The sequence below is a fragment of the Podarcis raffonei genome, chromosome 10 (genome assembly GCF_027172205.1).
Source record: "Podarcis raffonei isolate rPodRaf1 chromosome 10, rPodRaf1.pri, whole genome shotgun sequence".
Classification (NCBI taxonomy): Eukaryota; Metazoa; Chordata; class Lepidosauria; order Squamata; family Lacertidae; genus Podarcis; species Podarcis raffonei.
Genome location: NC_070611.1, coordinates 54,415,246 through 54,441,681, shown reverse-complemented (window position 1 = coordinate 54,441,681; position 26,436 = coordinate 54,415,246). Strand labels below are relative to the sequence as shown.

The 26,436-nt window shown below is 43.4% G+C and overlaps 1 protein-coding gene across 4 annotated transcripts; it reads left to right on the top strand.

The window, feature by feature from the left end:
• Positions 1-803: 803 nt before the first annotated feature.
• On the top strand, positions 804-23,625 carry MKRN1 (makorin ring finger protein 1). 4 transcript variants are annotated; one of them, XM_053407300.1, is made up of 8 exons: positions 804-888; positions 12,537-12,665; positions 15,062-15,288; positions 17,707-17,933; positions 18,970-19,184; positions 19,902-20,012; positions 20,507-20,645; positions 22,601-23,625. In XM_053407300.1, exons 2-8 carry the CDS (start codon positions 12,544-12,546, stop codon positions 22,811-22,813), a joined length of 1,254 nt encoding a protein of 417 aa, XP_053263275.1. In that variant the 5' UTR covers positions 804-888; positions 12,537-12,543; the 3' UTR covers positions 22,814-23,625. The 4 variants fall into 4 exon arrangements, with proteins under 4 accessions (XP_053263275.1, XP_053263274.1, XP_053263273.1 ...); XM_053407296.1 differs by lacking the exon at positions 804-888 and adding an exon at positions 931-1,267; XM_053407299.1 differs by lacking the exons at positions 804-888; positions 12,537-12,665 and adding an exon at positions 922-1,267.
• Positions 23,626-26,436: the final 2,811 nt, after the last annotated feature.

Here is a 26,436-nt window from a genome sequence, read left to right as displayed (position 1 = left end):
AGTATGCAAAGCCCGTAACAGTTTGGGACCAGATTACTTGCAATATCTTCTTACCCGCTGACTGCTTCAGTCTGAGGAAACAGCATTGTTAAAGAATGCCACCTTTGTTCCATACTTTGGAACTTGCTGTCTATAGGTGTCAGGGAGGTGCCTTCACCGTACAATTTCAGGTGCCTGCTCAAAACACCTATGTTTAGACAAGCGTATCCAGACAATGTCAACATGCATTGCAATCCGATTTTTAGCGCTGATTTTTAAAATTTCTTTTAATGTTTTATATAGTGGTTCCTAAGCTTTTTTCCAATAATTTATTGTTTTGTGTAAACCGCTTTGAGATTTTATTACAATCAAGCAAGCGTATAAATCTGAAATAAATAAATGTAAATCAAGAAATGTATTGTGATAGTAACAATTGGAAGCTGAAGAGAACGCTTTAGGCCTCTAACTGAAGTGGGTTTTTCTTTTGCCAAATTAAATTATGTTCGTCTTTAGGATGCCACAAAAAAACTCGTCCATGTTCCCGGTGTGTATTTGGGCTTTGAGACCCCAAAGCTTCTCCTCCGTAACCGAGCGAGCTCCCCATGGAGCCGCGACAGAGAAAAGGCACCCATAACTCCAGAGCCCTGTGTCCCCAACCGCCGGTCGCGCGAAGTGAAGCCCAAAGCCCGTTTGCAGGTGGTTCCCCCGCCCAAGCCCCGCCTCCGCATCTGGCGTCACAACTCCCCCACGTCCGTCTAACTCAGTGGGCGCGGCTTCACGAACGGCTACGCCAATCAGAACCTTCGCTCCCGACCTCGTGCTTCCCCCCTCCCACCCCATTCTCTCCCTTTCTCTGTCGGCCCGCTTGTCCTCTTCTCCCAAAGCGAAGCGGGGTAGGGAGGGGGTAAGGTAAGCCACGCCCATCCCTCTTCCTTTCTCCTCCCTCCCCCTCCTCCTCCCCCGTCCATCAGCTTTTGCCCCGCCCTCCTGTCCAGCAGACCGGAAGGATGAGCTCCCGGAAGTTCCGGCGGGGCCGTCGCTGTGTGGGGTAAACAGTAATGGCGGAGGCTGCGGTGGCCCCCGGTGGTGGCGGAGCAGCGGCAGCGACAGCCGCGGCAGCTGGAGCAGCGGCTGTCGCGGCCCCCAGCCCCTCCGCCGCCGCCGGCGCCGCCGGCGCCACCATCTCCACCGCCACGGCCCCCAGCCTCCCCACAGCCGAGCCTCAGCCGCCGCCGGCCGGAGCCGGAGGGGGAAGCAGCGGCGGTTGGACTAAGCAAGTCGCCTGCAGGTAACGTGCAGAGGCGCTGGCGGGTGATGGCGCCCGTGCCTCCCCCTCCCTCCCGTCCCTAACCGCCCTCGGAGCCCCACTCGTGCTCCTCGGACCTTCGAGCCCCCCTGCCTCCCTCGGGTCCTTTATCCTCCACTGGCAGAACAAGCGCCCCCCGATCCTGGCCAGGGTCCTTCCTTCTTCCGAAGCAGAAACAGGGGTCGGGGTGGTGGTGGTGGTGGTGGTGTGTGTGTCGGTATGTCACCATTGTTGCCCACTGCCCCCGTCTGTCTCTTACCTTCTTTTTTTAGAAGCCGGGTAGGTTTTCTTGTCACGTGTCCTCCGAGATGTTTTGGTTTTGGGGGTTTTTCCGGCTCCTCCGCCGCTAGTCCTCCATGCGCCCTTTGTAAAATGCTGCCTGGATCCTTTGTTTACTACTCGCTCCACATCCATCCTAAGTACTATTAGTTTTCATTTTCCTAGACGCAGATCTCTTTCTCTCTCGCCCCCACCCACCCCAGTATGGTGACAGCAATGTATTCCTCCGTGTGCTTCCCAATTAACACCCAACGCAACCCTTTCTGCTCACCGGGTTCACTTCACTTGCTTGTTCCCCTTGGTGATGCTCGCCTGTGACTAAAGGTGGCACTGATCTGTATGTACACATAAGCCTTCCGAGTCCTGCTTAACTGCAGACTGATAACATAAGATGTGTATGGGGGAGCAAAATGAAAAGGATTCTCTGGCAGCAGTGTTTGAAGTCCTAGGCTGAAACAAACTTAGATTGCAGTCCTTTACTAGGGAGTTGCTTTGAAGTAAACTTAATTAGGGCTACACTGCATGTATTCTGGTTTGATCTACTGTAATTCTTTGCTAGATTAGTTTACTTAATTCCTCAGCAGTGGTCTGGGATGGAAGTGTATTTCGTTGCATAGGCCCTGAGCCCCTTTTACAGGGGCTGAGACATTAGAACAGCCTTCCCCAACACCAGACCTTTCAGAGGTTGTTTGATTGCAACTCCCTTCAACCCAAGCCAGCATAATTAATATTCAGGGATGATGCTAATTGTAGCCCCACAATTTGTGTAGGCACCTTGTTGGGATAGCAAGTTTTAAAATAAATATAGGGCATTGTAAATAAGTAGGAAGCACACACGTTTGGGCAAACATGGGGCCTTGTATACAAACCCCATGTGTTTTATTAGTATAGATATTTTTCTTGTTCATATGGTTTGGAAACAGTTTTCTTATGAGTGAAGCTGGATAAAAATTTCCCAGGATGGGATTCAAGTTGACCATCTCTGATCAGATCAAGTAAGTGAGATCACTGTTTTAATTCTTAATGCTATGTTCTGTGCCAGATGCTGTAGTGAACACATAGAAGTGGCATAGTTCTTGTCCAGAGGTCTTCGTTTTGTTTCTGGTCACTTTACAGATCCTAACAGAAATAATTCTCAAAACAATGAATATTTCTTTTGTGAGTTTTGAACTTGAGTGGCTTCTGTAAATTTGTAGAACTTGAATTTTAGCATTATTCTCAGTTCTGTTCCAAGGTAATGTTGAGTGCTTTCTGAGTTCCAGCTCTTCCTTTACCTTGAAACTACTCTATCCTGGTCTGTTCTCTTTTGCAAATGGAAGAGTACTGTAGTTATAATAGTGATAGCTGTAGTTATAATTATTTAAGTGGCATGCTTAGAAATAAATGTGTGGGACAGTAGAAATAGCTTCAGTACTTTCAGTCCTTGAATTAAGTCTAGCATTTAGATTTGGTTATCTGAAGAGGTATCAGTGTAATCTTGGACACGCCTGATTGATTGATTGTTTGTGTGTGTGTTGCTGCACATTGCACCTTTATAGAGTTGTGTAGGCAATTGAAATAGGTCTTTGTTTCCCAAGGATTATACAATCGAAAATAGAGGGGGAAAGCAGTGGGGAAATGTGGACAGATACCATTAATCCATCTGTATAAACAAAGAGGTACCCTAAGAGGTACATGGAGCTTGTAAAACACATTGACATCTTTGGGTAATGAGCATTGTGGATGATGTAGTGAAATGTGTGACAGGACAACGCTGATGGCTTCCAAGTTTTCAAGGGCTAGATAAAAAAAATCGATTATAGCCAGCGTGGTGTAGTGGTTAAGAGCGATAGACTCATAATCTGGGGAACTGGGTTCGCGTCTCCGCTCCTCCACATGCAGCTGCTGGGTGACCTTGGGCCAGTCACACTTCTCTGAAGTCTCTCAGCCTCACTCACCTCACAGAGTGTTTGTGGTGGGGGGGAGGAAGGGAAAGGAGAATGTTAGCCGCTTTGAGACTCCTTCGGGTAGTGATGAAGCGGGATATTAAATCCAAACTCTACTTCTTCTTCCTGGCTAGAGTACAAAGAAAAACAACAAATACTGAGCCTGTCGTGTTTCCCTTAATTATTTGCAATTGAATCATAATATTTTGTTGTTGGAGATGTATCATAACACCATACCTATATCTTAAATTATTTTCATGCAGTGCAAGTTCCTGAGGTTCACAGTTGTCCTCAAGTTATCTAAGAAAATGCCCACAGGTGCACAGGAGGCATGAATGTAGTTGCCATCTCCCAAAGTGGGTGTATTTAGTACCCACTGCACCATCTTCCAGTCAGTGAACTATGAGATCTCATCTTTTGTTCCCTATATAAGGAAACAAGATTGAGTCCTCATTATTTGAAAATGGCTTTATTTCCCTGGGTCCTTTCAATTGTAGTCCTTTAGATCATTCTTGGACCAATGTAACTTGGACTTCCTTCTTGCCTGCCTATCGGTCAGATTGTTCTCAGTCAAACCTAAGAATTACCCAGTTATTGTTTTCCTTGCTATATTGGGGCTTATTGGAAGTTTTTACGATTATTTTCTTGTTGCAGGAAATCTAGGACAGTTTGAGAGATGTAACCTGTAGCTTCTGAGAACATAAGGGAACAGAGACAAGAGATTGCCTGGGAAGTGCAGAACTTTGGAGAGCAGGGTAGAAAAGTGGAAAGGAAACAATTTCTAGCTAATACAGTGGTACCTCGGGTTACAGACGCTTCAGGTTACAGACTCCGCTAACCGAGAAGTAGTACCTCGGGTTAAGAACTTTGCTTCAGGATGAGAACAGAAATCGTGCAGCAGCGGCGCGGCAGCAGCAGGAGGCCCCATTAGCTAAAGTGGTGCTTCAGGTTAAAAACAATTTCAGATTAAGACCGGACCTCCAGAACCAATTAAATACTTAACCCGAGGTACCACTGTATACGTTCTTGCTACATATTTATGTAAGTTAGAGGATGTCAGCCTATCCATTAATATAATTATGCTTTTGAACTGCTGCTCTGGTGGTTTACGTCCACAACTAGTGAATAACAACAATCAGTGTGCTTTTGTCCATCCAGAGGACTTGGTTGCATGGGTGGTATATACATATTTAAAATAAAATAATTATGATAGGAAGGCCATCTGGAAATTAGCATCCATGTAAGATGATGATATGGAATGAACACAACAGTGTCTCCTTAATTTGAAATAATAGTAAACAGTATTATGATTGTATGCAGACTGTCACAGAAGATGCAAGGCTTTAATTGATCTTGTACCTGTTCCAAACACCTTTCACCAGTGATGCATAGAAATAAAAGATAATCCTGCTGCTGAAATATGTAGTTCAGAAAACTTCATAGCCCTCTCTTCTATTTATGCATTTTCATGCAATTTGTGCATACCACGTACCTATGCCAAGTAAAAAGCCTGTATAATCAGTGATGATTTGTTCAGTACTGTGTCACAACAAAACTTTCAATGCTTATCAAGGTTTCATATTGTTCTTTGGAATGTAAGAGACAACAGATGCTTCACATGTATCCTTCTTAGTTTGAGGTGTGGGGCATGCACAGAAGAGTAATATCTGGTTTTTTCAGTGCTATGTGCAGCTAGAAAGCCATTTCCAATTCATAGGAACATACACTAACTTATAGGAGCTTGGGCAGCCAGGCAAAGCATTAAGAATTTCCTCATTCCAGCTTTTATGTAAACTACATTTTTAAAATGTCAAGCTGAGAAATAAAAGTTGACTATTTTGGAAAATAGCAAGCACCATAGCAAACTAGCAAACTAATTGAATCTAATAAAAGAGGTGATACTAAGCTCCTTCAGTGGCATGTTTGTCCTCACCCTCGGTCGTGATTTAGGGACTTCTCCTGCATGCAAAGACAACCTCTGGCAGTTTGAGTGGACAAGACGAATAGTGGGTCCAATGGTCAAGAAGGTGGTTTCTGCATGTGCTGTAGAGGAAAGTGAGAGGTAGATGGAGTTGTCAGCTTGGGAAGGTAGTCCATCTAGGAAAACTCTGATTCTAAACCTCCACTGCCTTTTGGGATATCTGTGGGAGGCTGAGGAGTAAACCCTACACAAATCCTATGACTGTTGGATAGCATCTTGTACACCTCCCTCTGGCAACTCCTGCAGCCAGGCTGGTGTGGAACATTTTGCTCTGCTTTCCTTTGGACCATATCAGCGACGGTGAGGGGGGGGGTCTAGTCATCTGGGCAGCCCAGGACCTCCATACTCACTGCCTAGGCTTGCGCCCCAGGGAGGTCACTTCGGTGCTGCTGATTCAGCGGTTTGACTTCACCCCTGGAGGCGCACTCCTTTGTCTCTTGAGATAGACAGATGCTAATAAAATTTCCTGGAAATGGGCACCTCCAGGTTTATGCCTGCCCAGTTCATTCTGAAGGAACATTATAGTTTCCCCTGTTATGAGTAACCCTTGTCTGGCATGATAGATTAATTATCTCCCCTCCATACTGCTGGATCACATAAGAACGAAGCCATGGTGTGCCCACCAGGTAGCAATAATCTTCTAACCTCTGAAGCTTATTCTCCCTGTTGTATTGATTCCTCACAAGTTGTCCTCAGGTGCTTGCTAGTAGTTTGTTGAAATTGAATGATTTCATCTGAGTTGGAGTGTGAATCTGTAACAGAATGTAGCAGAAAAGTCATGAGGTTTCACATAAAGTTTCACATATGACCCTTGAACAAAAGCCCATAGTGTTCTTTGTTGCAGAGCAAATGGGGCACAGTTCTTTAGAGTAGGTAACAATGCAGTCTTTCCTCTTCTGGGGCCTCACAGCAAAGATATTCTCAGTCATTTGTGCTTTTCTTAATTCTGAAGAGTGAACAGTTGAGTGACAGTCATGTTATCTAAAATAGCAACAGCTAATTAAAGGGTGTGGGTACTGTAGAATCCACTTGATATCACTCGTAAACTCTTCTAACCTGCCAATTTTAAAAAGAGAATGTCAGGCAGAATGTGTGCTATTTATTTACTTTGGAAAAACGACTTCACATAATGAACAGAATGGGTTAAGCAAATACAGAGAGGATGAGAGACAGGTTAATTAGGGTATACAGCCTTAGGCTGAGGATGTTCTAAACTATGAAATTGCTAAAAACTTCAGGCTTGGCTATATTATGGGTTCATTCCAGGTTATTACTAAATTGAATTGGATTTACCCAGCTGGCTGAAAGCATCTTTTCTGAATACATTATCAAATTTTGCGTGGGGGTGTTGAAGTGAAAATCGTGCAGATTATATGGTATTGCATAGTTTCAAGAGATTCAATAATGAATTTGATAGTGATATTGTTGACCTAGGTGGTCGGTCTTTGTGTTGTTTATTCCTGATATAAATTGGTGCCAAATTGCAGTACAGGCAACTCCCCACTTACACAGGGGTTACGTTCTGGGCCCCTGTATGCATAAGTGAAATGCACATAAGTGAGGAGCACCCTGGAGAGTCCTTGTGGCTTGTAAGGAGACCCTCCTCAGAGCCTGAAGAGGACATTCTTCAGGGAGGGTCTACTTGCAAGCCGGAGGTACAACAGGGCATTGTTGAGGCTGCTCAATCTCCCTGCCGAACAGCTGACATGCAGGGTAGCGCAGCAGCAGCAGCAGCCGCTACCACTGCTGCTTTCCCGCATGTCAGCTGAACAGCCTGTGGCTCACAAGGAGACCCTTCCCGCAGCCCGAAGAGGATGTCCTTGTGAGCTACCCACTGGGTTCCTAGTGCTGCGCTCAAGTGAGGAGTTGTTTGTACTGTGCTTAATAGGATACCAGGGTACTCCAGTATATATGGAGGTGGTATTGAAGTACCTAAATTTAGAAAAAGCTATAGAGGTATTTTAATATTGAGTTGCATACTGTATTGGTGTTTCTCACACCTGCTACTTCAAGCACTAATACATTTCTTACTGGTGCCAAAATTACTCTTAAGTAAGGCATCTGGCTGTATGAGTTTAGGTCTCCAGTTTACCTTCTAGAATGTGAGATGGATCCAGGTGCTCTATAAAAGAATGACGACTACGGCTCCAGCTCCATTGTGAAACAAATGATGCCTTTTTATATTTGGGAAACGAGATGCTGTCCAATTGACAAACAGTTATAAGTGATTAACCCTCCTTGCAGTACCGTACAATGCGCTTCCATGGCTCTTTTAAGACCATAAGAAGTGCCTGTTGGATCAGGCCAATGACCCATCTAGTCCAGCATCCTGTTCTTTTGGTGGCCAGTCAGGTGCCTGTGGGAATCTCACCAGCCGGACCCAAGAAGAAGAGCATGCTCCCTTGATGCAGTTTCCAGAAATTGGTGTTCAGAAGCATACAGCTTCCAACTGTGGAGTTAGAGCATAGCCATTGTGACTATTAGCCATTGATAGCCTTATCTTCCATGCATTAGTCTAATTGTCTTTTAAAGGCATGCCGAATGGTGGCAATTACTGTGTCTGTGGAAGTGAATTCAGTTCTTAACTATGTACCGAGTGAAGAAGAACTTTCTTTCTTCTGACCTGAATGTTGCAGCATTCTGCTTCATGGGATGTCCCTGAGTTCTAGTTTTATGGGACAAGGAGAAAACCTTTTCTCTTTCCACTTTCTATGTGCCATTCGTGATTCTATACACTTCTATCTTATTGTCTCTTATTCACATTTTCTCTAAACTTCAAAGCCCCAAATACTGCAGCCTGTCTTCACTGGGAAGTTCTCCATCTCCTTGATCATTTATTTTGCTTGAGCTTTTTGAACCTTTCCAACTTAACAATATGTTTTTGTGAGATGAGGTGGCCGGAATTGTACACAGTATGTATTCCAAATGTGGTTGCACCATAAATTTGTACAATGGCATCAGTTTTAATGAACCCTAGCATGGAATTTCCTTATTCACAACTCCCACGCAATGGGTCAGCATCTTCACCCCAAGCTCTGATTCTTTGTCAGACACTCCACTAGTTCAGACCACATGAGCATTCATGTTAAATTAAGATATATATTTTTTGCCCTTTATCCATTGCTATGCACTTGTTACACTGAACTGCATTTCATGGTCAGGTCTGTTCTGCTCCCCCCCCCCCTTTCTCTACATAAACTGAACTTGCATCTGTATTCTAGTGGGGTGGTGGCGGCAGTTCTGTCGCACGTGTGTGTGTGTGTGTGTGTGTGTGCACGTTAGAAGCTTACTAAATTTAGGACTGCATTTCCAAATTTGAAAGTAGCAGTTTGGGCATGTGTAAGGACGAGCTTCCAAAAGAGATTCCTACAGAAAAATATTTTGTCTTGAGTACATGTGAGATACATTCACCCCTGGACTAAAGCGGTCTGGTTCTTTTTCTCTCTGTGTGTGAACAGCTCTTTTCCACACAAAAAGGAAGGTGTAGGTCATATGCTGCTAGATCAGCATTTGCCGACCTTGTGCCCTCCACATGTTTTGGATGACAAATCCTATCAGTCCTATTCCAATGGGAGTTGTCTTTTAAACATCTGGAGGGCACTGGGTTGGCAAATGCTATTTTTAAAATGGATTTATTTGATTTTCCACTATCACAGTAGGTATTTGTGGGGCACCCCTGCTGCTTTTGGCACCATTAATGGTGATGTAGTTCAAACTTGGAAGGCTTAGGGTTGTATCTAGTATTAGGCGTACTCAGTCATGTCCATTAATGGATCTACTGTAACTTAAGTACATTAATTTCAGTCTGTCTACTCTGAGTAGAAAGTCTATGTAACCATTATAGTCTAAGGCTGGCCAAGCTGACTGATGCTTCCAATTCAGTTGAACTGATATCTAAACCCAGTCTAGGGCACATAGGAGACGTCAAGTTCATTTTTCAAGTTTATCACATAGCAGCATTCCTCATGCTCTATTGAGAGCCAGATTAATAGTGTAAAATAAAACCAGGTGGTGCAACAGGGATAAAGGTCTAGGAATTGTAACATTGGGGCATTGGGTGTATTTGAAGAAATGTTTGTATTTTTACAGACTAATTTACTTTGATTCTAAAATTACTAGAAGATGTCTGAGGAATATTCAGCATGTCAGACTCTGCTCTTAAGATCGTATGATGACAGACAGGCTTTAATTCATGAAACGCTTACTGGCTGAAATGAGCAAATCTTCTGTTTTTCTTCTATTTTTAGAGGGATAAAGCTTTTGGGGTCATTGGGTGCCGATAGCATGATTTTCATTAGGAGAACATTATTTTCCTTTCCTTTAATGATTGGTATCATTTTTATTTTATTTTATTTTTTGCTTCAGGCTAGACTTCTTCTGACAAAGAACTCACTCTTGTACTTGAAGCTTTCATTCTAGTGTTACAGTAGTAGTGTTTTTAGTTAAATTGTTTTTCATCCAGTGGCAATGGATTTGAGTTTAAGAAAACGCACTGCAAAAAAACAACAACATGGGTATGAAATGCTAAAAGCAGTTGAAGGCACAACTTAGCATTTAATAAACAAAAGCTGTTAATTCATTTTAGCTGGAAAACACAACTTCAACATCTTTTTTTGTTTCCTGTTACAATAATATGCTGGAATCAAAATGGCTTCAATAGTAAGCAAATTTGTTCTTAATTTATAGCCCCAAATTAAAATGTGGTGCCACCATTAATCAACTAAAGCTGCCTTCACCAACTTGGTGCTCTTCAGATGTTTTAGGCTAAAGCTCTTTTCATCTCTGAACATTGGCCATGCTGTGACTGGAGCTGATGGGAGCTGGAGTCTAACAGCTTTTGGGGGAGGGCACCAGGTTGGAGAAGGGGGCAGCTAAAGCTTTAGGTAGATTAATCATTCAGTAAACCAATCAAAGCTTGCAGCCCTGATTAAAACACGAGTCCTGTTTCATTTCCACAGAACTTCCCTTTAAGTCAACATGCTTAGAATGCCACCGCCCCTTTAAGTGCTGCTGCTTCTTCTTTTTTGCTATTTTTTTAAAAATTAAACCTTCTTTATAAAATAAACTCAATGCAGCTTGCAGAAATGTTTATAAACAACAACAGATGACTAAAATCAGTTTCATGCAGTAAAATCAAGAGAATGATAAAACAGATCAGCATAAAAGTAGGGTTCCAGAACCTACCCAAAAGCTTGGGCAGAATTAAAAGGCATTGTAGGAGTATGATCAGCGAAGCAGGCTCCAGAAATTAGTCTGGTTGCCACATTTTGCACAAGCTAAATTTGCAAACATTTTGCAGAGAAGCATGTTACAGTGATTTGTCTGGATGTGGCCAGGACTTGTGGTACTGTGACCAGGGGCTCAGCTATACAGCTGCAAATAAAACACTTTGAATGTGTTGTAAAGTGCAGTATACAATTGAGACACAATTGTGAGCTTCAGCAAATTCAATGCATTTTTCAAAACGATTTTTCAAAAAAGCATTTTCACAACGTTTTTAGCATGTGTGTAGATTACACCTCTGTCTGCTTTATTCCAGGGAATTACCCGAAGTTGTACAAAACACTCCTTCACAGGCACCACCACAGCATCCAGGAACATTTCCAAGTTGCAAACTTGGTCTTTCAAGGGGAGTGCAACCCTGTCCAGAACAGGACTTTTCAGTACTCCAGGTTCTGTTCTCCTGCTGACTGATGGCACATTTGTCTTGTCTGGATTAAATTTCATCTTATTAGCCCACGTAAAAAAAATATGCTATTGCGCTCAAACACTGGTCCAAAACTTCCACTGCTTCCTTGGCATCAAGACAATAAACTGAAAGCCGCTAAGAGGCACACCAGAACCAACAGCTCCCCCTCTAGTTCCTGGTGTAGGTCATCCACGAAGGCAGTTTTGGTTGCAAACTGGGACTGTATGCGTTTGCGTTTGCGATTGGGATAGTAAGTGAATTAGTGCTCCAGTTGCACCCTTTGCTTAAATAGTCCAGGTTGTTCTTCCCAGCACTGTGTAGCAGTACAAAAAAAGAGAACAGATAACACCCTGTTTGCATCCTCTTTCACATTTTTTTTTGTCTGAAGAAAACTGGGATCTCTGCACCTAACTGGCAAAGAAAATTAAAATGTTAAAAGTGGCCTTTTCCAGAGATGAATAAGATGTTAAAATAAGAATATAAGATGAGCCCTGCCAGGTCAGACCAACAACCTATATAGTTCAGCTTCTTGTTTCCAACAGTAGCCAACTAGATGCTTCCAGGAAGTCCATATTCAGGTCATAAAGGCAACAGTTTCCCTCCACAGTTGCCCCCAAGCTACTGGTTAGGAATTCATTGAACACAGAGACTTTTAGGTTGCCATAGCCAGTAGTTGCTGGTGGGTCTGTTATTCTCCATTAATTTGTCTAATCTCATTTCAAGACCGTCTGTGTCAGCGGCTATTACAAAATCTTGTGGCAATGAATTCTATAAATAGTGCTTGATCTACGGCTCATCAATTTTGTTGAATGGTCTCGAGTTCTAGAATTATGGAAGAGGGAGAAAGGTATCTCTCCTTACACAGTAGAGAAACTGCATAATTTAATATTTGCAGGGACTGCCCATTTGCCATGATGGCTGGTGCTCATTGGTGTTGCGGCTTGATCGTTTTGATCGTCCTTCTCTGCCATCTTTTCCATGTCTGGTATCTTAATGTGTTAACTGTTTTTTTATTTTACTTTACAAAGTTGGGGGAGGAAATTATCCAGTGAAATTTAAAAGCAGCAGGTTCAGGATAGAAAAAAGAAAATACTTATTCACATGATGTGCATTTGTGGAATTTGCAGTCACAAAATGTAGTGATGGTCATTGGTTTAGATGGATTTAAAATAGGATTATATAAATTGATGGAAGAAAAGGACGAGTTTATTAATGGCTATTAGTACTAGTATTAGTATGATGCTTTAGAACTTTTAAGAGGATTATTCAGCATTGGTTTATTATTTATTTGCATCAAGCAGAATGAAATGCCTTTAGAACTCTTACAGGATGTTGATGTTTCTGCTTGAGCCATATTTGCAATGCTCTGTCTTTCAGGTATTTCATGCATGGCGTTTGCAAGGAGGGAGACAACTGCCGTTACTCCCATGATCTCTACACTAGTCAGTCTGCCATGGTGTGCAGGTATTTTCAGCGAGGATGCTGTGCTTACGGAGATCGTTGCAGGTATAGAAATGCTGCTGAATGTTTTAGCCTTGAACTAACAGCCAATTCCATTTCTTCGTGACCATTACCCTCAGTGACTTCCCTCCCTGTCTCTTATATGATTGGGGAGGTCTCAATCCAATGGATGTGAACATCCGTGGGGCACTCGCATCTTGGACACTCTCCTTTCTACAGTTGTCAAACACCATTGTGGATGTAATAATCACCGTGCTCATGGCTCAGCATTAATAAGTTTATCACTCCCTCTTTGATCCTCCTTCAGGAGGAGCAACAAGCCACAATCCTTAGCTTAGCATTACGTCGGAACTGGAAATTGTGGTGTGGCTTCAGGTCATAGTTTGGGACAAAACATACCATGATCTTCAGTTCAGATGTAACACTAAGCCAAGGATTGTGGTTTGTTGCTCAGACTACAGCAGCAATATACTTGTTCATGGCAAACTATGAGCCACTTGTGTATATGAGCTAATTGGTCTATATGTGAAAGGTGTGGGGAGGGGATCATACAAAATATTATGTTCTGTAAGGTGAATGAAATCCATACATATTGGGGCACATGTAGGTTAAAAAAAATAGGACTCTGATGCATGGAAGGTACCGTATTTTTTGCTCTATAAGACGCACTTTTCCCCTCCTAAAAAGTAAGGGGAAATGTGTGTACGTCTTATGGAGCGAATGCAGGTGGGAGGCTCTGCTCAGCGCTCCCTTTAAAGAGCCTCCTCCTAGAGGAGGGAGAGGCTGCGCACGGCTATCCCAGAAACCAGATCCATCTTGCTGTTCTGGCTTCTGGGATTCAGAATATTTTTTTTCTTGTTTTCCTCCTCCAAAAACTAAGTGCGTCTTATGGTCTGGTGCGTCTTATAGAGCAAAAAAATACGGTGGTTTCCTCTTCATGATTTTTATCCATTGAGGTGTCATTCAAGTTGTAGAAATACTGTGGATTGCCTAAAGAGGTGGATAGGGCTGAGACATCTTTCTTACATAGCTCATAGCTCTCTATGGTCTAGGAACATGAATTGGCTCAAATTATCAGGAAAAGGGCAATTTTCAGGAAAAATGGTAATGGCTGATGTGCAGAGCCAATTTATGAGGGGTTTTATAGGGAATAGTGATGTAGGGAAATGGGAATGTGTGACTGAGGCTATTGTTTAAGTTCATATAAGAATTTATATGGAGCATGATCATCAGCCAAACCCCTCCACTTCAATCTTGTAACCTGTAAATGAGCTTATTCTGCCAGCATAGTCATTCCTGATTTTTTTTCACCCTAAAAACAAATCTGCCTTTTAAGAATTTAAATACCTTAATGCATAGGGTGTGTTCTTGAACAGAAGTCTTGACATTAAAGCACAGTAACGTGTACAGGGTAGATCTGATGTTAGGGAGATGTACTGTAGTGACTGGAAGGCCAATCCTGGTACAGGGAGACCCTGGTTCATGGCTCAGGCTACAAAACTCCCTGGCTGGCCTTGGACCACTCTCAGTTGCTCAGCCTAATTTACCTCACAGGATTGTGAGGATAAAATGGGCAGGGAGTCATGGTCACTGCCTTTAACTCCTCAAAAGAAAGACAAGGTGTAAATGTAACAAATTGTGTATATCAAGTGTAAGTTTTATCATGCGGTTAATTCTAAAAATCTACACGGGAAAATAACCTCAACCACCTTATGAGAACTAGCTGCATTCCTGTTCTGCATGATGTTGGATTTCCTGCACTAAAGAACTTGAGCCGTAGTGTGTGGGATTTTAGACCAACTAGACGACAGCTATATCCTCCAGTTGACTTTGAATGCCTCGGATTGAATATTATTTTAGTGAGATTAGAGTACCGGTGTGGTGTAGCAAATAGAATGTTAGCCTTGGGCTAGGAAGACTTTGGTTCAAAAACTCCGCCCAGACCACCTATGAAGCTGGCAGGCTGCTGTGGGCAAGTTGTGAGGATAAAATGTGATGATCCCATGTTTGCCACCCTGTGCTCTTTGGCTGAACGATGGGATACACGTGTGAAAGGTGAGTTGGTCGTCAGCCATTTGATAATGAGTTACATTTGTAAGTGTGCTTAAAATGAAGCTATTGGGAACAGGGAAGCAGACAGACTTTCTGCTACCTTGTTTTTTTTTGAAAGGGACCTTGGATCTCATGCTTGTGCCAGAGGTACAAAATACTTAGCCTTCTCAAGCTTAACAGATAGCCACACACTTGACAAAGATGCTGTGGGCTCTGCATGGCAAAAATTTTCAACCACAAATTCCTCATGTATAGGAATCGCTTTCCATTCCATATCGCACTCCTGTTGCCAGCAGTTTCTTAGGAAAAGGTCCACATCTAGTGCAATGTCTATGTATGTCATTATTCTTCCTCAAGGAGGAAAGTAAAATTCTGACTTTCCTTACCAGATACGAACATACCAAGCCATTGAAAAGGGAAGAAGTGACTACTGTGAGTCCAGCTATAAAAACCTACCCTTCAGCTTCCACAGATGTGAGCCCGTCCCCTGGAACACTTGAAGTGAGCACTGGTGAAACTGAAGTTGAAGACAAAGACCTGGCAGCCGCCGGAGCTAGGGCTGAAGATTGGGTGAATGCTGTGGAGTTTGTCCCTGGGCAGCCATACTGTGGCCGTGGTAAGTGGACTTACTACAATAGTGATAAACGTCAGTCGTCAGCACTAACGCTTCATGTTCTTATTGTCTCATTAAGAGTAGTGTTTCAGTAAAGAACTATATTGATGTGAACATTGTTCTTTTATGCTAGGAACATAGGAGACTGCCTTATAGTGAGTGGAGAAGAGCCATAGTTTAGCAGTAGAGCATCTTCCTTGCTTGCAGGAGGTCTGGGTTCAATCCCTGGCATCTACAGGCAGGGCTGGAAATGTCCCCCGTCTGAAACCCTGGAGAGGCACAGCTAGTCACCTGGGAGCAGGGTCCACTGAAATTGAGGCTTACTTCCAAGTAAACATGCGTGCAACCAGGCTGAGGAAGTGTGTGATCACGCTGTAGGGAATTTATCTGGCAAAATACTAGCTGCAAGCCTCTAGTAGCTATCCAGTATCTATAAAATGGGATCATCTCAACTTCCAGGTCCATCTGGAAGACCTATGAGCCCAGTGTATTGATTTATGTGGCTGTGTTTTTCCTAAGCATTCTGCAAATAACAGAGAGCTTGACAACTTCCATTGTGCTGCTACACTTTTTGCAGCAACTATCAAAGTTCTTAGCTAGGACTTTCTTTCCATCATTTGCCCTTCACTTGGTTTCTCTCCTCTTTTCTTCTCTAAGGGAAATGGAGCAAAGGGGGGGGGGTTAGAGACAAATAGATACAAAAAGGACACAGAACAATCTTTCTGTCTGGATAAGTAATTTGCTGGTTTGCATTGAAAAGTTATTTTTAAATGTCCCTGGAGATGGAAATGAAAACTGCCCATGAGTATCAGTGGGGAAATTCAAAAAATTAACATATGTGGGATTGGGCAGCACTGTGTCAACTCCACCTCTGAGAGAAGAACCCCCAAGGCAGCAGCAAAGATAAGAGTTTTTCTAATTCAGGACTTGTTTAATTTAAAACATTTTAAAAATAGTCCTCCTAATGCAGGATCCAAAGCAAATGCAGTTTATTGTCCTCGTTTGGCAGGCTGGAGGGAACTGTGGCCAGGAGAGAGTGGTTTATGATGGTTCTCAGAGTTTACAACAACTCTTTAGTATTGTCCACAGGAATTGAACCCATTGCAGTCAGTTTGAGGGTTGCGTTGAAGCTAATATTGCTGCATGCAACTGCCCTGTAAAGCTCTCCAAAGCTGTTACTGCCACATTTCAGGTTGGGCTGAAAGGGTAATATACAACAGCCCAGATGTGCAGACTCATTTTCCTTGCCACTGGTCTGCAGATCTTGTTGAATGCCCTTTGCTCGAGTGACTCCAATCCCCATTCCATCCAAGTGCTTGATTAGTAACTGCCACTCTGTTCCCAAGTACATGATTTCCTTCTAAGAGAGTTCTGATGAAGTTAACATGTAACATGATTTTTTAAAGGGTACAGCCAGCCAGATGTGCCTAACCCAGTAAATGAAATTACCGTTCACAGTACTAAACTCCTGTGCATGACTGTCTAGCTAAACATGAGTGTGGCCTGCACTATAGACCTGATGTGAGCCAGCAGCCATTTCTGTGCTTGTAGCTGCAGAAAGTGTTGTTGTGCAGCCCTGTTCATGCTGACCTGTTCTCACATGGCCATGGATCAACAGCCACAATCATGTGACAGAATCAGCATAGTGAAACAGCCCTTATTTTTCTAGGGATCATTGTGATCGAGGTGCCGCACGTCAGCATTTGATGGCTGGGAAGAGGTGGCTGCAACGTCTAGAATGAGCTTTGTCGGCCGGTCCACCAGTACCTGATTCTGAGTTCTGAAGATGGCCTTGCAGTGGCAGTCCCCATATTCTGTAGAAGCCACCAAAATGCGCCTAGCCATGGCAGTGCTCCATGTGTCAGGTGTAACTTGGCATGCCAGCTTGTGTTCATGCAACATTTGTGGCCACATGCTGGCAGACGTGGTGAGTTCCCTTACAAGGGTTTCACCTGTTGCATAGAGCAACAAAATGAGTTGTAACAAAATAAATATAGTGGTACCTTGGCTTTCGAACGTGTCAGTTGACGAATGTTTCGAAACTCAAAACGCCTTAAACCCGGAAGCAAATGCTTTGGTTTTTCAGAGCGCCTTGGAAGTCGAAACAGAAATGTGGTTTCCATATTGAGATTTCTGTTTTGAGGCTTCCATTTTGAGTTTTTGGTTTTTGAACGTTTCGGAACTCATTCTTCTAGAACGGATTATGTTTGAAAACAGAGGTGTACTTGGTTTGTGGTGGCCTTCATAGTTTTGAGTTAAGTATTTTCTGGTGCAAAATAATGGCAAGATGGTAGCAGTTTTATGTTGGGGACAAGCAGCATCAAGGCAACAGTCTTAACCACCTGCAATTGTTTTCCTTAGTTGCGCAGATGATTACATGCAAACTTTAAGAGTAGCATTCTGCATTCTGATGTTTTCCAGCTGCTCCATCCTGCACTGAAACTCCCATGCAGAGAATGGTAATTGAAGAGGAATATGAAAAACAGCACACCAACCTGGAGATGAAGAAACAATTATGTCCCTATGCCGCAGTGGGAGAATGCCGCTATGGAGAAAACTGTGTATATATCCATGGAGATGTGTGTGACATGTGTGGCTTGCAGGTCCTCCATCCCGCTGATGCCGCACAGAGATCTTTGCACATAAAGGTAAGGTGGGAAAAATGGGCAAAATAACTAGCTGACCCAACAAAAAGAGCGAACTTTTAAGCCCTTGCAAGCTTGCTTGACTCCACAAGTCCTTCAAACAAGTTGTTACAGGTCCAGACTGTTGGCTGATGGCCTGGGTGTGCTACTATATGGACCTTGTTCAGAACAGCCAAGTGGTAACAGACTTTGCCCAAGAGAATGGCTAAAATGTGCAGTTTTCAGAAACAATATATAAAGTTTAAAAAATAAATGTAGCAGAATGTACCATAATGTTAGATTAGGCTTCCTTCTGTCTTTGGGTTCTTTGTGAGTCTCCCCAAGGCAAGAAGGCAACCATTCAATCCTCCCATGGTTTCTAGACACCTTGGCAGTTCTTACCTTCCAGCCAAGATGGAAAGTAGATCAAGGAGCATGATGTGAGTGAGGGGAGATGCATGGAACCATGGCAAGTTTTAAAGCAGGGATGGGAAGCTTGTAACCCTCCCAGTGTAGGACTGCAACTCCCGCTGTCCGTGACTGTTCGCCTTGTACATAGTTGGGACTCCCACTATATCTGGAGGGCACCAGGTTCCCCATCCTTGCTTTAAGGTTCCAGTACTAGGGGCACCATTCTCTCTCCAACAGTGGAGGGAAAACTTAGCCACCAATAGCCTGTACCTTCCATGAATTTGTCTGAACCTGCTTCAAAGCCATCAGGGTTGGTGGTAGTTACAACATCTTGCAGTAGCATATTCCAGAGTTTAACTGTGTGTTGCAGGAAGAAGTAATTTTGTCTATCCTGAATCTTCCCATTTTTCGCTTCATTGAGTAGCCCTGGTTTCTAGTATTATAAGAGGGAGAAAAACTTATCTCCCATAACTTTCACACCTTGCTTAACCCCTGGAAGATCATGTATATATTATATTTTCGAGTTTTCAAGCAGAAGAGTTTGTTGCATTGAGTTCCCATTGACGGGAACAAGGCAAGGTTGGTCCTCCAAAGTTAACCTTGTATTTGGAAGACATTGTCTGTCATTTTCTTCCTCTTTCCCTTGCAGTCTTGCATCGAGGCTCATGAGAAGGACATGGAGCTCTCCTTTGCCGTCCAGCGTAGCAAAGACATGGTGTGTGGCATCTGCATGGAGGTGGTGTATGAAAAAGCCAACCCCAGCGAGCGTCGCTTTGGGATCCTCTCCAACTGCAATCACACTTACTGTCTCAAGTGCATCCGCAAGTGGAGGAGCGCTAAACAATTTGAGAGCAAGATCATAAAGTGAGGCACTTCCCCATGTCCGTTGTGCTTTGTTTCTTGGGAAGATGTTAGTATGTTGTGTGAACTTGCAACATCGCCCCTCTTTCGTCCTAAGACTGCGTTTAATACATAAGTAACGTTATTCAGAATTGAGGGTTTTATTGGATATTCTTCTGACCTTGGTACTCGTGACTGGTCAGCAAGATCCATTTAGTTTGAATGTTAAGTCATAACTTCTTTTTGTTGAATGGTAGCAACATGCTGTCCTATTGGTTACCATACAAAATCATTTGGGTTCAGATGGTGAAAAGAGACCGATCAGTTCCAAATGTGTGTTTCCTAAACCTTCGCTCTTCTAGTTCATTACTGAGCCAGTGACCCATCCCTCTTTAAAGTCTGCTTGGAAAAATCAAACCCAAACCAATATGGACATCCAAGAAAGCAAAGTTACAAAAATAAATTTATTTATATCTAAAGAAAAATGAGTCTGTGTGTGAAATGTTTTTTTTTTTACCCCCCATTGCGCTTAAGAAACGGACAAGCTGCAAAATTAAGAACCTCAGGAAATGGGGTTTGGGGGGTGGGGAGAGCTTTTAGATGGTGAAAGAACCGCGGTGCAAAGATTCTGAGGTGCGATAGACTGCTTTTAAAATGTGGGCATATACCATGGTATGTCTGTAGCTGGAGATAGCGCCCCTGTCATGTGGAATTTTGCAGTGCAGTCTGTTCGTTCCCCAGGTCCTGCCCAGAATGTCGGATCACATCTAACTTTGTCATTCCAAGTGAGTACTGGGTGGAGGAGAAGGAAGAGAAGCAGAAACTCATTCAGAAATACAAGGAGGCAATGAGGTATGAGCCCTGCAGCCTCGGGCCAAGTTTGACTGCAGACATTAAGGGCGTACACGGAGAAAAGCACGGTGTTACCTAAAGCCCTCATACCTCCTTCCTACCCCTTTCTGTGTGTGAAATGCATCTTTATCTAACCACTGGTAGATGCATGCAGACCACACAAGCTACTTGGTCACTCTTTTGCGCCAGACAACCTCACGTGCTCTTCCCTTGTCTACCCAACCACAACCTTGCCTTAAAATGACAGCACAGGCTAATACAGATGTTCTCCTCTGCATGCACCTACCCATGCGCACACCCTTTGAGTATGCACATCGATGTAATCCATTGTGTACATGTGTTAATTGGTTTTAAATGGCTTTGGCGGCAAGCAATACCTCTTCTTCTTTTGTTTAAAGAAAAGAAAACAAAATCACCTGGATTATAAAGCAAATGCAGTACTGAATTCTGATTGGCTATGCTGTGAGTAAGGGTTGCGATATTTTCCTTTCCAGCAACAAGCCATGCAGGTATTTTGATGAAGGCCGTGGGAGCTGCCCATTTGGAGGGAACTGTTTTTACAAACACGCATATCCCGATGGCCGCCGAGAGGAGCCCCAGAGGCAGAAAGTGGGAACTTCGAGTAGATACAGAGTAAGTCCCACAGCTTTTGATGATTCATTTTTTTAAAAAGATGTTGGAGGATGTGTGTTAAGGTGTTCAGCAAAAGTGCAGGAAAATTAGAGCAGCGCCTTTTCACTCACAAAATGTTGGGGATCAAAAGGGCAAGGTTGGGGGAGGCAAGATCAAATATATGCATATGAACCTACCTGGTCCCTGAGATCATCTTCTGAGGCCCTCCTTTGTGTGCTTCCTCCTCGAGAGGTCCGGAGGGTGGCAACACGAGAATGGGCCTCCTCTGCAGTGGCTCCCCATCTGTGGAATGCTCTCCCCAGGGAAATTCGCCTGGTGCCTTCATTATACACATTTAGGTGCCAGGCAAAAAGATTCCTTTTTAACCAGGCCTTTGATCTGATAGACATCCAACACCCTTTTAGAATGTGGCTTTGGGTGGGGGGTGTTATTGGGTTACTGCTTTTTGTTTGATTTTATATGTTGTGGTCTTGTTGTCAACCACCCTGAGGCCTCTAGGTATAGGGCGATGTATAAGTTGAAATAATAATAATAATAATTAATAAATGTGTGCGCGCGCACAAATGCACACTAATGGGTGCTGCTTTTTCCAATCTGCAACTTGGGTGCTATTTTTTAAAATTGGACTTCTTCCTGACATGATCCCAGCCAATCAGGCATCATTTAGACCACATAATGGCATCACATAGCCAATCAGACTTGGCTATTTGATAGCCCAAAGCCAAATTGGAATAAGGGCCAATGCTTCCTGCCTTTGCTCTAAATGAGCATCCATGAAAAATTGTAAAATGGGGTGGCGACGAGAGTTGATGCAGTTTGCAGGGAGAGAGGTTTTTTGTGCAACTTCCTACTGCAATCTCCTTTTTAACCCTAACCAAAATACTATTTCAGATTTCCTATGCCCAGGGAGCAGCTTCAACTGAGTTATTTTAAAGCAGCGGAAAGAAAATAATGCAAAACTCCATCTGATTTGGGAAGAGAAGGAGTGTGTTGACATGGTAGTCCTACTGCCTTGAACATAATCACACTTGTATATGGATAGAGCACATCCTTCCTTCCTGAGTTGGAAATGCTGAGTTGGTTCCTCCATCAGAAATACATTATGCAGATCTGAACTACTGGTGATCCATCAAGCCAAACTGCAGCCAACCTGCTGTGTATCGTTCACTGTTTTATTGCTGCCTTTGGAGTGATGATAACATCATCATCACCATTATTATTATTATTATTATTATTATTATTATTATTATTATTAGTGTCTTCTGCTTGGTGGATCACAGGTTTTGCAGGCCTGTTGCAACTGGTGGCATTCCTGCGAGTACTTTGTCTAACTGTCCACAGTACTTAAACAATTTGATGTTGAAGAGGCGCAAGGAATATTGTAAAGTGCCCTTTAATCCTCAGGTGTATAGAATTTTAATGATCAATAATAATAACATCCAATAAGAAAAGATGGTACAAAGCTGCTCAGTCAAGCTGCCTCACACTGAGCCGGATTGTGGGTCTATCTAACTCCATTATTCTCAACACCGACTGCCAGCGTCTCTCCCATGTTTTGTGCAGGCGTCTTTCCGAGCCATATCTGGAGATGCCAGGGACTGAACTTGGGAGCATTTGCAAATAAAGCATGCACTCTGCCACCGAGCTATTGCCTTCCCCATTTCCCTCAGACTGCCATTGTGTGCTGGCTGGGATCAGCACAACAGTCTGCCTCTGCGGCTTGCGGGATCAGTAGCGCTCAGCCAGCATACCAGGCACCCAAAATCTCTCTGCCTAGAGGTGCCCTGAATGTTACCAGTTTTGCCCAGTGTTTGGTAGAGGAACATGGAACATGAGAGAGAGAGAGAGAGAGAGAGAGAGAGAGAGAGAGAGAGATGTGCCTTTGCGCTGCCTTACAAGATAGAGTATGGGAAATGTGAGACACCTGAGGGCAATCTCTTATGCTTTCCTTGCAGGCCCAACGGAGAAACCGGTTTTGGGAGTTCATTGAGGACAGGGAGGGCAGTGATCCCTTTGAGAACGACGAGGACGAGGTGGTGACCTTTGAGCTGGGCGAGATGCTTCTCATGCTGTTGGCAGCAGGAGGCGACGATGACCTGACAGACTCAGAGGACGAATGGGACTTGTTTCATGATGAGCTGGAAGACTATTACGACTTGGCTCTATAGCACCTCTTTGTGGAGTTTTGGACTGCCTGCTCCAGTTTTCAGGCAGTAGCTCTTTTTCCTGTGGTGTTGTGGCAGTGCCTGTGTTTTTTTCTCCTCCTAGGCAGGCCTATCCATTCCAGGTGCTGCTGTTGTAATAACTTTTTACCCAGGGTCTGTCTCCTCCTCTCCCTGAACCCCACCCCGCCCTCCTTTCTCCTGGCCTCAAAGCTCCCCCAACCCCAGGAGTGTGTGTTTTTTTCTTCTCTGTTAAACAAATGACATGTAATAAACCTTTAAAACGTTAGGGTTTTTTTTTTGTAAAAAAAAAAAGGAATTTAACTGTCAGACAGTTAGACTTGTTGCTTCATATCTGTGTTCCTGTCGGGGATTCACCCAGTTCCAAGGTTCAAGTGTTTACAGGACTTCCACACTCATCTTGAAGAGCCCAGAGACAAATGTGAGAGCGGCGGTTGTGCGGCAGGGGCAGGGATGGGCAGGAGTTGGCCAATGGCCTCTTTCCATTACGGACTTCGGAAACATTTATTTTTTACTACTTCAGATTTCGGGCCAGCGGTGTCGTCTGTTCGTTCTTTTCCCTTGGCCGGCTTCAGTTCCATTCCAGACCCGACTCCCACCCCATGTACACGTGTTCATTTGTGGTTTTGGTCACTTGTTTACTTGCACATTACTATTTACTACTGTGTAACCAGAACCAGGCGCGAATGTTCCGGGTTTTTACTGTTCGGCATGAGAGGGAAATGTGGTTTTTTTGTGTGTGAAAGGAGAACTTTCTATGTATGTATATACAAATAAAATGCAGAGTTGTATCCCAAGGGCTGGGCAACTTAGTATATGTGTGTATTAAACCCTTTCGCTTCTCTCTTCTTTTCTCTTTCACCATCACCCACTTTAGACCCCACCACCACCCCTTTACTTGGCGCATGAAGTCTGAAGTCCCTGCGAGCTTTGAAGCAGTCATGGTCTCAACCAAGTTTTTTTTGGGAAGTGGTCTTGAAACCAGCTCATTTAACTTGGTGATAGGCATCTCCTTAATGACACCAGCACTCTTATATCTTCCCAGCCACCTTTACACTCTTTTTGGGCTGCACAGGCACAGGGATATGGTTAGCCAAAGAGGGTTCTGACCAGCCTAATACCCAGTTAGGGCACCAGCATCTTAGAATCCCTGCATTTCCTTCCTCTTAGACATGTTTGAGATCATCATTAGCAATCACCGAAGAGTTTTATCCAGGAAAACACTTCTCTCTCTCTCTCTCTCTCTCTCTCTCTCTCTCTCTCTCTCTCTCTCTCTGTTTAAAAGAACCCACATTACCTCTTGGCTGTTCCCATCAAACAAGCAGCCACACAATCAGGCTCCAGTTCTGCCAAGAAAAAACTCCAGGTGCCCCCAGCCCCTCTACCCTTTTTCTCCCTCTTCCCACTGTCTCTTTAATGGAATTTTAACTTCCCATTTACATTTAATGCTGCTGGATTGTCCTCAAAACTGTTCTGCTGCTTATGTCCTTTGGATTGCGTCTCCTTTCACTTTTAAATGGAATCGGAAACTGTTGCTGAAGTCTGTGTTACTTTGCAGCTGCCTTTTGTAAGAAGCACTTTTCCCAAATGATAATAAAAAAACAACCGAAAAGCAAATTCGTTTTCAACTTTTGGAAATCCTATATTTTAGTTACGTTCCCATGTGCTCTCGATTTTGTCGTAATAGCGGTTTTCTCAAATGTGGGCTGCAAAAAACCTGCAAAATTTAGGATGAAAATGTGTTTCCTGACCTCTGCATCCAGTTTTGAGTCACCAGTAGCAATTGGTCATCTGGATATTTCCATCCCCCTCATGCTTAATAGCAGCATATAGATTCAACTAATTGCAATGTTATAGAGAAGAGAGAAGCTTTGTATGAGAGAGACAAAAAAATTTTTTTTTTTTTAGTAATGGCATGAGACCTATGCTTTAATCCTTGTCACTGAATTGGGAGTAAAACGTGTAGCATCAGGTTGTCACTTTGTAGCCAATGAGACCTAACTGCTTTAAATCAGAAAATGCTGACCTAATCTGTGTTTCAAAGGCAGGTGCTACTATCAAAATGAATGAGATTCATGAAGATGTCGGGTAAAATGTTTTCCCTAGGTTGAGGCATGTGTTCAGACACACAAGTATTCAGAGATAAATATGGTGGTATAAACTACTGAAATTAGTACAGTGCTATCTGTTGACATGCTGTATCCCTTTTCATAGGCATTTTGTGCCTCAGTACACCTTTCAGATTATGTGGTCATCTGTAGTAGCTGCATGAGAGTGCCTTGGAAGGATGAGAGAAACAGCCTTATTTCAGGCGTTAACCCCAAAAACACTCCCAGAACAGCATACAGGTTGCTAAAAAAAGACTCGCTCTACCCTCAGGCTGAAAACAGTTAAAGTGGTTGCAATTCAGTTCACATGTATGCACAAACTGGGTCATGAGAAGTGGTGGTGGGGTGAACGTTTATTTCTTTTCTCTCTCCCCCCCCACCCCGCCATTGTTGGCAGCACTTTTTACAACTTAATTATCAGCAACAGTAAAAATTAATTTTTTGGGCCAATTCACAGATTTTTATATCCACTGTAGCCCAAGCATTATGCACGTGCATAAACTATAGAGGCAGAAGCATGAGCTAGCTATCCTGTTTATTTGGGGACTTTGCTAATGTGGAAATAATTAGGTGAATACAAGTGGCTGTCACTGTTGCTGGCTAAGAGGGCCTTGAGCTACTCCAGCAATTCTGTGGGGCTCCCTTCATGTGTGGGATAACCAGTCTCATTCTTATTTAACCAACATGCTTAAGTCTTAAGTAATGCATGAAGGGGTTAAGACCATAGAGCAAGATGTCCTGTCAGGCTGTTCCCCTTCACCTAGGGAGAAAGTCTACCTGAGAAGCTCAAGGTGTGAGGTCCAAGCTTATTTCTCCAGTTCAGACCGCATGGCTCTCTCAAGCCACTCTTGAGTTCCTAAACCAATAATTATTACCAATAATAACTTTCACCACCTTGGAACTAAACTAAGTTTTACTGCCTGTGCAGCCTTTCTGACTGATGTATGCAAAAGCATGTGAATCTGACCTTTGGAGAGTCTGTAAGCAAACCATTTTTAACGTACTAAAGAGGCAGCTATTTTGGAACTTACATAGAAAGACATATTTTAAAAGTCTAACAGCCTATATTTCCATGCCTTATGTTGCTGCATTGCTTTGTGGTTTTAAATCTCTGCTGGGGTTCTCTCACCAATGAGCCCCAAACTTGGATCTTGCAATCCAGGAATTCTCCTTTCTATATACTTATTTATTCCTGAGCCAACATCATGCACTGATAACGGACAGAGATTTCCGTCCCTCATAAGAAGAGACCTCAAGGTCACAGCATGAAGTTGAGACTCCATTGCTTCCGGACAGACAGAAAGAAATAAAGGGAAGTACTATTTAACACATCACTGTATAGAATCCACTGCCTCAGGATGTGGTTGTGGCTCCTGTCTTAGATTTTATCCTCCTACATTACTGCATGCAGATGCTCAGTGCATAAGGAGGGCAATGGCTGCTGTATTTCAGGCCCTATGGGCAAACTTGCTTGAGGCAACTGCCTGGCAAGAGAATGTT